Source organism: Sciurus vulgaris (genome assembly GCF_902686455.1).
Source record: "Sciurus vulgaris genome assembly, chromosome: 15".
Classification (NCBI taxonomy): domain Eukaryota; kingdom Metazoa; phylum Chordata; class Mammalia; order Rodentia; family Sciuridae; genus Sciurus; species Sciurus vulgaris.
Window position 1 is genome coordinate 3,312,441 of NC_136476.1, and position 15,466 is coordinate 3,327,906.

At 39.2% G+C, this 15,466-nt stretch overlaps 1 protein-coding gene and 1 long non-coding RNA gene across 2 annotated transcripts in view; one reads left to right on the forward strand and one right to left on the reverse strand.

Annotated features, from left to right (window-relative positions):
- LOC306644970 overlaps positions 1 to 14,750 on the forward strand; it is a 40,690-nt gene extending 25,940 nt beyond the window's left edge. Inside the window, exon 3 of the long non-coding RNA XR_013759489.1 lies at positions 14,606 to 14,750. This is a non-coding gene — a long non-coding RNA (uncharacterized lncRNA). The remainder of the gene's footprint in view (positions 1 to 14,605) is intronic.
- NTRK2 (neurotrophic receptor tyrosine kinase 2) overlaps positions 1 to 15,466 on the reverse strand; it is a 345,264-nt gene that overhangs the window by 141,738 nt on the left and 188,060 nt on the right. The window contains 1 exon segment of the mRNA XM_079112192.1: positions 10,640 to 10,828. Coding sequence (XP_078968318.1) covers positions 10,640 to 10,828 — 189 coding nt within the window.

The window sequence follows — 15,466 nt, forward strand, 5'->3', positions numbered from 1 at the left end:
AGAAAACATGCAGTGAGAAGATGACTGTGCATGTCTCTCAGATATTTTGGTAGACAGCACAGGATGGTTAACGCTGGAGATGCTGAGGCTGGTTGAGCAAATGAGAGTAAGGAATGCATTTCAGGGGCAGATGAGGAAGGAGTTGAGGAAGAACAATTAGGCCAGGAACACAGGAAGAGGGAGATGACTGACAGATAATCAGCTCAGTTGTTCATGTATACAAAACTAAGTTTTGCAAAAGCCAGAGATTTACACAAGATCTGGGCCAGAAGGATTTCTGAATCCAGGACCCAGTGAAGGTGGGAAAAGTGAGATTTTCTCCTTGTGCACACAATTTAAGGAAATACCCCTCAAAATCAGTGATTGAGTTTAAACAATAACTTAATGTAATACCATAAAAATATAAATAAATGCAAATAACCATGATAAAAAAAAAAACAGAATTTGAAGCAAAGAACTTATAGGACTCATCTCACTTACCTTCCTAGCCCTATTGAGATGATGTTGTCTTTATTTAAAGTTTTGATATCTTCATCATAGATACTTTTCACATTCATATTTTATATTTTAAAATATTGCATGAGAAATATTATTCATCTTGATGTTGTGATTGTTTGGTACCCTTTTAAATTCTATGCTTTGAGTGACCTTCTTCTCACCTTAATGGTTGTCCTACCTACAGGAAATGGGGGTGGGCTGTGGGAAACCTAGAGTGGCTGTGTGGTAGCAACTCAGCAACCAATGGGAACAACTTTGAGGAGATGCTCTGAGGAATCTCAACACTGAATTATATTTTCAGGTCTATGCAAGATAACTATTAGAAAATGACAAAACCAGGCGACAGAGACCACAGATGGATCTGACATTCTTGTCTTTATTGGTATATGTGTTTGGCTCTGAATAATCAACTAACATTACAAATTCCAGAACAATATATCTCATTTGCAAGAACATGTCTGTAAGATAGTGAGTTCAAAGTTCCATTGATCACTCATATACACAGGTGGATCAGCTCTGGAGTTTCTGAACATAATGAGAGAATACAAAGATGAGCTCCACTCTCTTGTATCAAATATGAGAGAGGGATACAAAGGTAAGAAACACTCAGCAATCAACAGTGCCCCTTCCCTATCCCTCCCAGCAGAACATGGTACAGTCCCAGAGGGCGGATTCCAGCCCTAGATGGCAGCAAGGGCTGCCCAGTCAGCAGTGGGGAAGCAGCAGGGTCTCACAGGGAGGATCACAGTAACACCCAGATCTGGTGCCCATTAGCAGAAAGGTCTCATTGATGAACATCAATCCATCCCTAACAACCCACAGTCCTTTCTCTCTAAAAGTGGACACACAGCAAAGGGATCATTTGAATTAATCCCTCAACAAAGTAACCTCTTCCTCTCATACCCAATTTCTTCCTCACACTGGGGCCAAAGGAGGCACAAAGTTTCTCAATAACATGAATCCTCTCAAAGAGAACAAAACAAAACACACACACACACACACACACACACACACACACACCCTGGGATGGTAACAAGGAAAAGCCCAATGTGTCAACTATTAGACACAAATCTAGCTAATATTCACTTTAATTAATAACTTGGTGTACGATATATAAGAGATAGCAAAGTATGCATGATTCAGGAGAAGTATGATTCAGGAAATGAGTGATGATCTTATTCCCTTTGCTGTGTGTCCATTGTTTTTCTACTCAAAGTTCAATTCAGAAATCTGAGGCTCAGTTAATCATAACCAATACCTTACTAATAACATGAGCATTTTCCTCTTTCACAACCAGTATCTATTGATGGAGGTCAACATAAGGTTCCAAGGAACCAAAAACCTTACATGTAAACAGAGGAATTTTATCATCCACTCAAAGGTTCTTTAAAGAAAAGAAACACCTTAAAAGGATATCCTCTAACAGTCCTTAGGAAAGAAAAGAACAGCCCTCTATAACTAAGGCTCAGGCAGCTATACACACAGTTTTTTCTGTGGCTATCAGGAAATGGCATTAATGGAATTAGGAACTAGGAAAAAATGTGATCATTAACATCATAGTTCCTGAACCCTAAGCCACAGGGAAAAGGAGGGAGGATGGGAGAACAAGATGGGCAAAGAAATTTATATTCAAAGAAGTAAACCCAGGATAGAGAAAACATGAGACCCATTAGTTCGTTTCACTGGGATACTCTGCTAGGAAGGTAAGAATGAGTTCTGCCCTGGGGTACAGAGGCAGTTAGTGTCCCTCTATTTCTTGGCAATTGACTGAAGGCCAAGTTACTTGAAGAAGTAAACTGTTTTGGAGTGAGGGGTTGGGGCAGAGGTAAGTGTTGAGCGTGAAATTGTAAAAGGATCCATCATTCCTGTAGAAAAGCAATTCAGCTGGCTACTCAGTGATGCCATCTCTGCTTACAAGCAGACATAGTATGTAATCTCCTCTAATAAAGACATTCCCTGAAGTGGAGACTAGCTATTTTGATATAATTACATAGTGTAGGGCTTTATCCTGTCCTCTCTGTATCACTTTATTAGAACATTAGGAATATGGCACTCAGTCTAAATGCCATCATTATCCAATAATGAGCTTGGGTTCCACTAATGCACCTAGACGGTCAATCGCATCGTTAAATAAATGTGTTAAATAAAAGCAATGGGACAACAAGAATGTTGGCATATACCCACAAACAGTAAATGATAAGAATCATATACCATATATAGTAACCAGTAAGAATAATACAAAAACCAGGCTAGATTATTGTATTCTTCATAGAATTCTTCCCTATCTTTGGTTCAGAATCACACAGATCTAATCTCTTATAAATCGCAGGAATCTATTTGTTCTGAACTCATTTTTGTCATCTGCCAACTTTAATATTACTCTGCAAAATACCAGCACTGACATACTATTGTATACCATGCTATTAATAGAGGTTCCCTTGCCAGAACCCTACTCTAGGACCAGATGCCTGAAACTACAAAAGAAGTCTTTCATGGTGAAAAATCTGGGGACCTCTGAGCAGCTAACACCATCAAGTTTATGTAAGGCTGAAGGACCAAGGATGAACTCTAGCTCATCAGAGGTCTTTGCACAGTCTGGGGGTCTCCAGTGAAAGAAAACGTATCTCTGATATTGGGAAACATCAGCTGTAACCAATCTGGCCCTTTAAGATCCAGCAGGTTCAGTTTCCTAAAAGGAAATAGATAGCTAGGATAAAGAACTGGGAGACAAAAGTGACCAGTGGCTGCAACTGAGCAACAATCTGCATTTGGGGTCATCCACAGTGTTGACCCTAAAGGAGAACTGTTAGCATGCCTTGTCAAAACAAGGGGCCTCTCATTTCCTGAGACTTCCCAGCCCACAATACAAAGCAAATATGAAATGTGAACTGGAAATGACATATCCAGGATGCTTCCTACTGAGTTTCCAGTACAATTCACCAAAGGCAAACCACTACTATAAAAATATAAACATAGCCCAGCACAAATAATGGTTAGAGTACACACAGTTCCACTTCATTAGAACTATTAGAAGATATTAATAGGAGATTCATAAAACTAAAGAGCTGTACATCCAAATGACTTCTGCAATTATCTTTAACTGTTGGGAATCAGGTGATTTTATATCATTTTGTTTCTTACATCGTCCAAGTTTTCTACTATAAATTATTTTATTTATTCTCATTTTTAAATATCTAATTTTTGGTCACCTGAAAGTGTTCTGGGTGATCAAGACTTAATTCTGTCTTATTAGTAAAAATCTTCAGGTCTATACAAACAAGGGTAACCAACTCATTGTAGTTTGCCTGAGACTCCTGGTTTTAAAATTGAACTTTTCATGCTGTAGCAATTGCCTCAGTCCTGAGAAAACCAGGATGGGCAGTTACTCTAAAATTTTTACTCCCTTTTTCTTCTTGGTCACAAGCCCCTCCATTGAGGAAGTCAAGCATTCACCTCCAATAGAAACACACAGCATTCCTTCAAAGATAGGAAGCAGTCCGAAATGGAGAACAAAATTGACTCAGCTCCCCCTTGAGTCATGGCCTTAGTCTCAGAAGGCAGCTCTCACTCCCACTGAGGGAGATGAAGGAGCAAAGCCACCTTTGTATACATGGTAACCAGGTTGCCTCAATTCTTTTCTGCCTATTACACATTGCATATTCTTCTTATCTGCCTTTCCAGAGTAGAAACAATGATCACAGAAAAAAGAACCAAAACAAACCAGCAAGCAACACTACAACCTCACTGAGTATGCTGGATAGCATTACTGTATCTTAGGAAAGAGAGTTGGCTGAATGCAGAAGCTCAACCATGGTGGATTATCCTCTTGGGCTGGAGGAATCAGTAAAGACAGGAAATTTGCACTTCACAGGGAGGAGCCCCACCCAATAGCTGCCATGAAGGGTTGAGCATCACATCCAAAAACCTCCAATCATGCCCTCTCTACTCGACTGTTCTAAGCATTTGGATAACAGGAGCTTCTTAGCAACACAGGCAGTTTCTCTGCATTTGTGTTTGCTGAGCTGGTCCTGGTCCACAATCTGCTGGCACATGCAAGAGTGACCAACCTGAAACCAAAATGGGGTGCAGCTTGATTAGGTAGAACCTGCTGGTACACACTCCAGTTGGGCTGGGTCTTGGGAAACACCCAGAACAAATGTATTAGGATACTCCATCTGCCAGGGTGCTTCCAAAACATCACTGATGATTTGGTAAAATTTAACTGAAATGGCTGATGTGTGCAGGATGCACAATTCCATCTTGGTTGGCTAATGATGTTTTGGAATATCACTATGGGTGTTTCCCCAATGTAGATCCATAGTAATGTATTTTTTTCCTTTTCAACATCAATTTTAGGATTGAGTGTTTTCTCTAGGAGGTCTATGTATCCCATAATTGGGTGCTATTTCTTTTTTTCATGACAAATAATATCATCTGGTGGTCAAATGCTAATAACATGATTTTACTAGGTTGCAAATGTGCTTGAAACTGGTTTGCTAGCAATCTTCATCTCAGTGGATTTTATAACATAGCTTACATTTTAAATGTAATTATGCAGCATGTATTCATTTCCTTTCTTCCAGGGAATGCAAGTTGCTTTTTTAAGCATTATTTGATAGCCTCTTACCATCTCCTTTGGAGTTGAAAGAGAATATAATATCAAATTGCTGTAGCTAGCGATGGGGGACTATGGCACCGAGAGGGAGAAAGAATTGTACTGGGACCTGCAGAATGCCAGCAATGTGCCATGACAGCCCCCACGGGACAGGTTGTCAACCCAGTGTGCCATAAACGAAGCAATTTCTAAGGATCCTAAAATAACTGCATTCTCTCTGCCCCAATGCTCATGCTGGGCAGAATAGGCTTAGCTTATTTTTAAAGTGCAGGCCATGGCCTTCAAAGGCATACAAACAGTTCCCAGAGCAGCTATTATTTGGCCAATTAAATGCTTAGAAGAAAATATATTTTTGAAAGACAAAATTAAGAGGCAAGGGACAGGAGAAAGTGCTAAAGCAATTGTTTCTACCTGTTTCTGAATCCTATCCCTGGCCACCAAAATGCACTACAGTCATATGATTATACTGAAGTTTGAAGGTAACCCTGGGTAACTCTCAGGGCCCTCATTCTTTGATCAAATGAGTTCCTGGGGTCCTGGATATAATTCAGAATTTTTTGCTCATGTGTACTCAAAGTGATGTTGCAAATATGTTCAAAACCTCTGCAGCTCTGTGAAAAATATCACCTCCGTTCCCTCCCTTTGTTGGTAACACAATGACCAAGTGGACGTGGCAGTTAAGAGGAGCTGGATGGGAACCCTGTGTGATATTTTCAACTACTATTCAAAGACTCACTCTCTTTATAACATCGTATTTCCTTAATCCTAGCTGGTCTGTGAATCTGTGCTTATCTACATTACTGCCTAATAAGCATGTAACCAGTGAACACACACACACACACATACACACACACATGATGCCTGGAGAAGCATGGCACACACTGGAGGAAATCGATAAATATCTATTTCACTGGAAATATAATCAAAGTGGGAAATGTCAAATTTCTTCATATGTATCTGTCACAGTGAGTTATTAGCCCTAGGTATGCATAGAGGGCATGCTCTGCAAGGACAAACACATACATGTACATAGAGACAACTCTAATTGAATTTAGGCCCAAGGCCTAGGACCCTAGCTAATTTACAAGGCTGCTCTAGGAAAGACACAATTTTAGGAATGACAATAAGTTTATGCATATAATGCATTCCCACCCTACAAGAGTCAACCCAAGATTGACAATTTGGGGGTTTTGCTGGTTAATTTTGTTTTTTTTTTTTGTTTTTTTTTTTTTTTTTCAGCTCAGTAGGTATGTTTCCATTATACCCTGTCCAAAACTTTCTCAGCAGTCAAGGAGAGGATAGCAACACAGCTGCCTTTGAGTCAACTTTGTATATCCTACTGGGAAACCACCCCATGTTGTAAGATGATGAGGTTTTCAGACACGTCTAAACAGACTAGTTGAATTAAAGACCAACTCCAGACTTGATGTTGCTGAGCTCATCAGCTCCATCTTGCCATCCTGATTGATCGAGGAGATGGGTCTATAGTTAAAGTGGCATAGCACTTTGAGGGGTTAGTCATTAGAGCACACTGCTTTGTCTTGGGAAGGCAACTTCTTGCTTGGCTAGATTATGGAAGCTAAGGAGTGACGTCAAGATGTTGTCTGGCCAGAATTTGCAGATAACCATAGAACTCTTCTCCTCCATCAGGCATGGATTTAGCCTCCTTTAGTTCCTGCAGTGACACAGGAGCCTCCAAATACCAAATTATTATCAGGCGGTCTTGGGGGAACCTCTGGGCCCTGCAATAAAGTAGACAGACTTGCTATTGGAAAGTGCTGGGGAGCAATTCATCCCTGTTCAGATTGCTCTAAAATCCTGCAAACCATCTCTGGATTTGGTAAATGAAAACTGTCACATAACTCTGGATAGTTTTTGAAAAAGTACTTCAGGGGATATAGTCTATCATCATCTCTCATTAATCTTATACATCATTAAAGAGGTTGGTTTGATAAAGTCTTTTGCTTGCTTATTATTTTCTTTGTAATGCAAAGTTATGCAAGTTTTGAGGCTGTATCACTTTGAACAAGGCACTCTGAGCACCATCTCTAAAAATGTTTAAGGATCAGAAACAGAAAGTGAATGATTGATCAAATCCAATATATTCACATTTATCCCACCTGCCATTTTAAACCTTCAACTGTTCAAATAAGACAATAAATACCTGTTGTGTCTGGGGAAAAATGCAGTATTTGATAGTAATAGGCCTAGGTTCCACAAGGCCTTACCTATTCCATATGGTTTTTCTGATCTAGCCTCATTCTCATATTGACCTGCTAGGTCCCTGTAAGTAATCAGGATGTAGAACCTTTCTCAAACCTGGCCTGTCTTTGTGCCTGTTACACAGTACATTGTGATCTAACTACTCTACAGTGACTTTCTTTGAGGGCAGGGAACAAGCCATCATTATAACTGAATCTCTAGCTCCTAACAGTATAAAGTATTATAGATAATCAATAGTTATTCATCCAATTGAAATTCAGCATCTCAATTAGATTCTTACAATTCAGTGAAATAAGCCAGAGATCATAAAGCATATGCTGGAGATAAGGCATATATTCTAAAGTCAATATATTTGAATTGCATATAGCTTTGGAAAAGAGAAGTAAAATTGCTAGTTTGTGGCCCAAACCTCTGATGGATCCAGAGGATGAAGGTGATATACTATCCACATAATAGTTTTCTTTAAGTATAAGAGAAAAGTTCTAAACTGTCTCTTGATATCTTCTTTTCAGATATCATCTATGAAACTTCTTGGAAAAGCCTCTCTTGAGAGTTATTTAGAAATTAACTTATTTAAAGTATTCAATAAGAATCACCAAAAAGCTAAACTCTCAAAAATTTCAAGATCCTATACCAACAGATCCCTCTGCATTACCAGTCCATGAATTTTAAAATGTTTTCACTTATGGATGACTATAATTAGCATATCCACAGAAAGGATTCTTTTTGTTCAAAGTTTATTTCTGCTAAAGCAGTTCTCTAAATCGGTTTAAATTGGGTGATACACTGTTAAAAACATGTCAAATAAACTATTATGTGGGGAAGTTTGATAGGAATAAAGCCAATGGAAAGGGCTATGAATCATGTTTATTTGTTTTAAGTTGGCTAGTAATTAATATTTAAGTATTGGATTGCCACATCTGGTCAACATCTGGCCAGAATGTTACTTGCTATGAAGGTACAGAATGTTACATGCTATGAAGGAATGCTTCAACAGATAAAGTTGCTGCTGTCCAGAAGCTTATAGTCTAATCCATGCAAGACTACAGAAACATAAGCACAAGGGTGATCATCCTCACTACACAACAATAGGTAACAGGTACATTGAAGATAAATGAGAAAAAAGTACAGAGTAAAGAATGACATTTACAGAAGAGTAAAAAGGAAGAAGAAAGGTAAATTTCTTCATTTCCATCTCTTTGAAAAGGATTCATGGGAGATGTCTAACCTTCAGTGTTTCTTAAAAATCATCAAAAAGTATGTATGTGTCTTAAAAAATGAAAATTTCTTCTGGTATAAAATAAGGAGTAATGGAGAATACTAAGCCAGGAATGGACAGTTGGGTGAAGGACCCAACAAGAAGACATAGTAAGGAAGGAATAGCCACATGTTGATTCAATTGTCTGAAGCCTTGGGTGGAGGCCAGACCTTAGGGGAGGCTGCAGATCTCCTCAACTGCCTTCCAGTTCCTTCTGAGTAGGGCTGACACAAAGTGGCTAAGCCACAAAACTTGAGTCCTCCAAAAATAACCAAAATGTTTACAAAAATCCCCATGGACTCCAGATGAAGGAAGTGCCCTTTGGAAACTTCCTTTCTAAAGGAAGAAAGCACTTCTGGTGGGACCACAGAGTCAGCAGCCATCTAGCCCCATTTTCTCCAAGGAATCTCATCTGCTACTTTATTTGCTTTCTTCCTGTCTTGCTAATACATTCATTTTGTTATTGAACATGTTGGACTGATGGTATTTACTTGATTTTTCAGCTTTATCTTTCCTCCATTGAAAAGGAAAGCATACTTTGTGAGGTCATGTTAATTTTAGTCAATTTCAATTATAATACAGCTCCGGGCTAATTGAAGTGCATCACATAGCCTGTTTCTGGCTATGACAAGGACATCACAGTACTCTATTCCTAGGGTGAGCAATCAAAATGATAAGAGATTCTCCCATCACAGCATTTTGCTTTGTCTTATTCCATATTTGCTACTAAATATGCAGGATATTTCAAGGACATTTGGGGAATGCTTACCTCATCAAAGATTGCTCACTTTAAGCAACACCTCCACTCATCTTGATCACACCATAATAACAAGATTAGAATTAATAACACCTTGATTTCAAATAATACCTTCAAGTTCAAGGGGCTCAATATTCTTCACACACATTTTTCTATTTATCTTGTCATATTACAAATTCATCTAAAACCTACAGTAGGGCCCAGTATCACACATTACAATCATTTAATGCTATTTTTTATAACCCCAAATCCAATTTTAAATATACCTTGGAACAAACGTGAATGAATAGGAAGAAGTTACAGGTGTTTCCTTATGTACACACAGATTTGGTATTTGTAGCTAAATGTCCTCATTCCATGACGGTTTGCAGCACAAAGTCAGTCCCAAAGCCTACTTTTGCAATAGTCGTACTTTACCTCTGAGGCAGGGCAGGAGAGTAACATTTAAGACAAGATAAGGACATTCAAATGGAATATACCCATTCAGTGCCATGGAACCCCTGGGATCTGGGCCACCCAATCACTTGTGAGCCCTTGTTCATGTATGAAGGAAGGCCTGCAGTTATAATAGCAAAAACCTGTTTGTCCACTGTGTTTTTATTTGTTGATGGCCTTAAGGCTGTGTTTCATATTTTATATTTGACCAATGGCTCAGAAGATAGGCTAAGGGGCTCTGAAAAATATCCCAAGGTTGCCAATGGAGCGTAATGGGTTAATCTAGTTCTGAAAAATAAAAGTCAGCATATTTCACATGCATTATCTGCTGCAATGTCTCTTTCCTGTCATAGCATCACAAAAGGCCTCATGCTGGAATTAGTACTGAACAAAGAATACACAATGATCCAAATTGATACCACCTATGTGCAACACAATACTGCCCCAACTACCTCATGGGCACATTTTAATTACTTTCAACAAATCAGATTTAAATTACATCAATTACCTATCATCTATAAGTGAAATATGTGCATTCTAATGATACTTCTGTTTTCTGTCTCTATCCCTTTCAAGATAAGCATGCTTTGATTCCAACTTCATATTGACAAATGGTTTTGGAAAATGGATCCCAAGAGAAGTTAGTATCTGCCCACTGTTCCAGGAGGAGACACACCTTAGGAATTCTGTAACCAGCAAAATAAAGATTCTAGCCCTCAGGCCAAAGTCTGCAAGAGTCCTGACATTTCACGGACCCCACCCCTCCATCAGCCTTATTGGGGACTCTGATAAACACACTTCTTGATACAGCTATGCAGCAAATAGGCCAATAAGTATAAACAGCTGTACTTACATGTGTCTGGCTTGAGCTGACTGTTAGTGATGCCAAAGTACTGGGGATTTTCGATGACAGGAATCTTGGTCATTCCAATAATGACAGCATCAGGGCCACCCTCTGAGGAGGATGGAGTGTTACTCCCATTGGAGATGTGGTGGAGGGGGCTGGCAGAGTCATCATCATTGCTGATAACTGAAGCTGGGCCTGGAGTTGGAAAAAGTATACATATTTTCCTGTAATTGAATGACTTCAATTGAGCTATAATTCATATACATTCAATTCATCCATTTCAAGTTCACAGAGTTGTACAATCATTACTATAATCTAATTTTAGGACATTTTCATCACCCCAATTAGCAATTCCCTCCTATTCTCCCGTTCCCAGTCCTAGGCATCCACAAATTTACTTTCCATCTCTGAATTTACCTATTTTGGCATTTCATGTAAATGGAATCTTTTGTATCTGGCTTCTCTAATATAGTAAAACATTTTTTTTTAAGAAAGAGGGTGGGGGTATTGGAAGCCTTTATATCATTTCTTTCCTATTTTGTTTTTCTGGCTTTTTGTTTTCTGTGGTGCTGGAGATGGAACCCAGAGCTTTGAGCATGCTAGGCAAGTGCTCTGCCACTGAGCTATCCTCCAACCCTAGTGTAACATTCTTAAAATTCATCCACAGTGTAGTATGTGTCAGTACTTCCTTTTTATTGGTGAATAATACTCCATTTTATGAAAAAGTTTTTTATCCACCCATTCATAGAAGGACATTTGGGCTATTTGGATTATTTGGCTATTAGGAATAGTTCTATGAACACTCATGTGATGATTTGTGTTCGACACACGTTTTCATTTCTCTTGAATAGAATTGGTTGGTCATATGGCAGCACTGTGTTTAACATTTTGAAGAACCACCAAAATGTTTTTCAAAGTGGCTGTGCCATTTTATATTCCCACCATCAGTATATAAGGGTTTCTATTTCTTCACTTCCTTCTCCAGTAATTCAGCATGCAGCTTTTCTCTGTTCTGTGAACACCTTCGGAATACTCTGTCACTGAAACTCCTAGTGTGAAACTAGGATTCATTTCACATAGCACTGAAAGTTTTGCTGGGAGTTTGAATATCTGAGTTTCCCATCTCCACCCTTTGGACAAGTCACATACCATCTTCGTGCATTTGCTTACATTTGTGAAGTCTGCAAAATAGTGTCTGCTTGTTATTTTAGGAGACTGGAATGAGACTAATGACATGAAAATGTACTGTAAATTTTAACATGTTTCATTAGTATGAATTAATATTTAGTATTCCTAAATAAAATTCAGCTGGAAGACTAGAATTGCACTGGATTATCCTACTATTAAGTTTCTTTTTCCTCCATGTTCTGTGAGTTGCCCATACCATTTTTGTCTACAAAATACTTCAATAATAATAATGGATCAATCCCATGTCAAATTTATCTACTTTGCCTTTAGTTTTAAGATTATTTGTAATTATTTGGAGGTCCTTCGTTTTTAAGAAATTATCACAGCATTTTCATACAAGACTTAATTTTTTTAGTCCAAAACCTCAGAATGTATAAACAATTTAGCCAGTAAACTCAAACTTTGACCAGTAAACTCAAAATTTGACCAGTAAACTCAAACTTCTTGCAACCGAAAATAGATTTTCAGAGATAAAGGTCGATGTGAAGTCTTCAAAACAGTTACAATACAGTTACCCCATAGGTGAGAAGTAGACAGAGCCTCTTAGACATGTATTACACAGAGTCGGAAGTGTACTGAATGAGTGCAATGTCCTGTGGAAGCAGAACACTGGCCACAACTACTGGCATAAGCCACAAGGAAGGAGGGAAGTAAAAGGATAAGGAAGAAAGACAAAATAGGTGTGAAAAGGCAGAATCAAATACCCAGCCAAGAAAAATACCATAGTCCAGAAGGGAAAGTCTGAATGACTATTTGCTGTGCAAGGAAATGTGTTTCAACCAAACCTGCTCTACCCCTGTCCCCCAGATTGCGCCTTCATGAATTCTCTATTTTTTCCTTCACACGTAATTATTTCAGTGAAAAGCACAGTGATTCCAAAAAACAAATGTTGTTTTGTCAGGGGCTTTGATACAATTTTGAATCCCCTACACAATATAATGATAATCCATCCCACAACTTTGGAGATCTGTGTCTCCTCCTCATAAGGGGATTATCACAGTTTGTAGTGATAACAATTGGACATTCCCCTGCTAGTAATGTCTTAAACAAACTATGCAGGAGGAAGCCAACTGCTATTATATGTAATTTTTAAAGCATTCTCTCAATGGGATGTGCATTTAAGTTGCCTTTAATGATATACTCTGGCTTAATTCTGCAAACAAGTCCTCACACAGTCAATTTAGAAGGCACAGAACAATCAAAGCCAAGGCAAGTCCACCAGTTGTGCTCAACCTGTGGCTTATTCACCTGAGTTAGCAAAAAGGAAAAATCCTGACCAAAAAAGCTATAAAGACAAATTGTTTCTAACATCCCCTACCATCCTTTTTTTTTTTTTTTTTTTTTAAGATTTGCTTCCTGACAGGCCTCAAACATGCAGATTCTAGCTGGCAATAGGAAATGGAGATGCCTTAGGCTGAGGTTTCTGTGTGTTGTCCATAAAACCCTCCTGCCACTGGTTCCCTCGCTCACTCCCCAGAGCAGATGTTCCCTCCTGTGAGGTTACCAAAGCATGCGACTCTAGGAGCTCAGTCAAGGCTGCACGTTTCTCAACAGATTCCTGGTTCTACCTTTACCCTCAAAAATGTAGGAGTGGTCATTTTCACAAAATTCCACACGTTGTCAGAAGACCAGCAATATTTCTTTCTGGATCCCAAGCGATGAATAAAAAATACATTGACCCCAGTTGATTTCTTCTTTGATTCTCCTCTGACCTAGGCCAGGCTATGAACATCATAGCAGCATTCAATCATTTTTGAGGAGGTTGATACCTAGAAGACAATTTTGTAATTCCCCCAGGAATTCAGGAATCACCTGCAAGTACACAGTAAAGCCCTCGCCTGAGTCCAAACAAGGGACTTGCTCTCTTGTTTTCCTTCTCCATCTAAGGACACTCCTTTCTTCCCCTGACCTTTCCAATTAAACCCCCCAACTCAACAGATTGTAAGGGAATGGGCTCTTGTTTGGGGGTGGGGATTAAGCAATTAAGTATAGAAGTGGTATAAAACATCAAGGTAATTTTTCAAAAGCCTTTTCACTTTGCAGAAAGTCACTGTTGACAAATCAGAGCAACACAAACCTCAGCAATTCATCAAGCAGCATATTAATTCAAGTGCCGTTTCCTTCATTATTGATGTTCCAAAACCTGGAGATCGATTTGGTTGGCAAGGTTGCAAGAATTAAGCCCATTTTTCTATGAACATTTTGAAATAATGGAATGCAGAGCACAGCAAAGTTGGGAGGGGGGAAAAGCTCTCCACAGGGGCAATGAATGTCTATATAATTTGACAGCAGCCTGTCTGTGCATATCACGGGATGTGTCTTTGTGTGTCTGTGCATGTATTTGAGCAGACAGCAAGAAAAGTCAGAAGAGTCAGAAGCACATCACAGCATGTTAAAGAAATTCATATGAGAACTTAAAAAATGTTTTATAATATTAATATAAAGTTTTCAATTGCTGGGTATGCGTATACTTGTTGAGTTTGGAGTAGATAGTTCTAATGACTGAGCTGACAAATATGAGTGACGCCTAGAAACATTTGTAGCCCATTTTTATTTTAATGTCTTAGGTGCAAAGAGGCATCTTCCTCTTTTATCAGAGATGCTACATATCCTACACATATGACATTTCTAAACTTAATGTAGACTCATTTTCCAGTGATAAAAATGGAGGAAGATCAACTAAGCAAAGAATTTCCTTCTCTCAATACCAACGATGCCTTCAAGTTGAAGGGAGGGACTGTCACTCTTGAGCAGCTGTATTAACAGTACCTTTTTATTTTCCAGATTCTGATGTTCTGATGTCTGGGGCCCTGTTTACACTGGAGGATTGGCCTCCCCCACGGGCTAGCCTGTTGCTGGAGATAGTAACTACCTTGCCTGCAAGTACACCTTTCATATGCATACCAACCAATACAGAGTCTACACCCTCAACTACCTTCCTTATGTGGCCCTTATACTCCAGGCCACTGAATACCTGTCTCAATGACCCCAGGACAAGGTAGGTATCAGAAAACTCGGTAGTCCCCATGATTCAAAGCCCACTGAAATTCATACTCAAACTAGCCAATCCTAAATCTACTTACTTTACCTCCCCTGTCTCTTCCCATGAAAACCACAATAAGGGCTTTTGCCCATGTTTTCCCCTTACTCCCTCTGCCTCAACTGACTCCAGGGTTTCCTGTGCAGTCATCTGTGGCATGGTGTGTCCTCTCTTGGGAATTGTGAGCATCAAACTGTCTTTTCAGTGGCAGTTGTTTCCTAAAGTGTTGGCCTCATGATGCCTGAAAAATAATAAAACTTCTCGTAGCCTGTAGCTGCAGCACTCTAAAGAATGCTCTCTGTTGTGACCTAAAAGGGTGAAACCATATTTTTGAAGTTTTCTGAGGACATGCACCCTTCTGCACTGTGAACTGGTTTGAGAAATATTTAAGTGGCTTCAGTGATGTGCTATTTATTGAAAAGAAGACACTCTTACACAGCACTGTCCTGGGAGTATTTCTCACTCCTCACTCCCCAACACACAAACAACACACACCCGACACAAAATCCTAAAACAGGGCATCTTAAAATCTGATGTCTTGGAAAAGTGACTGTGATCGGCTACATCTGAATTTTGTCCCAGGAGAACTGCCAAGAAGTCCCGAG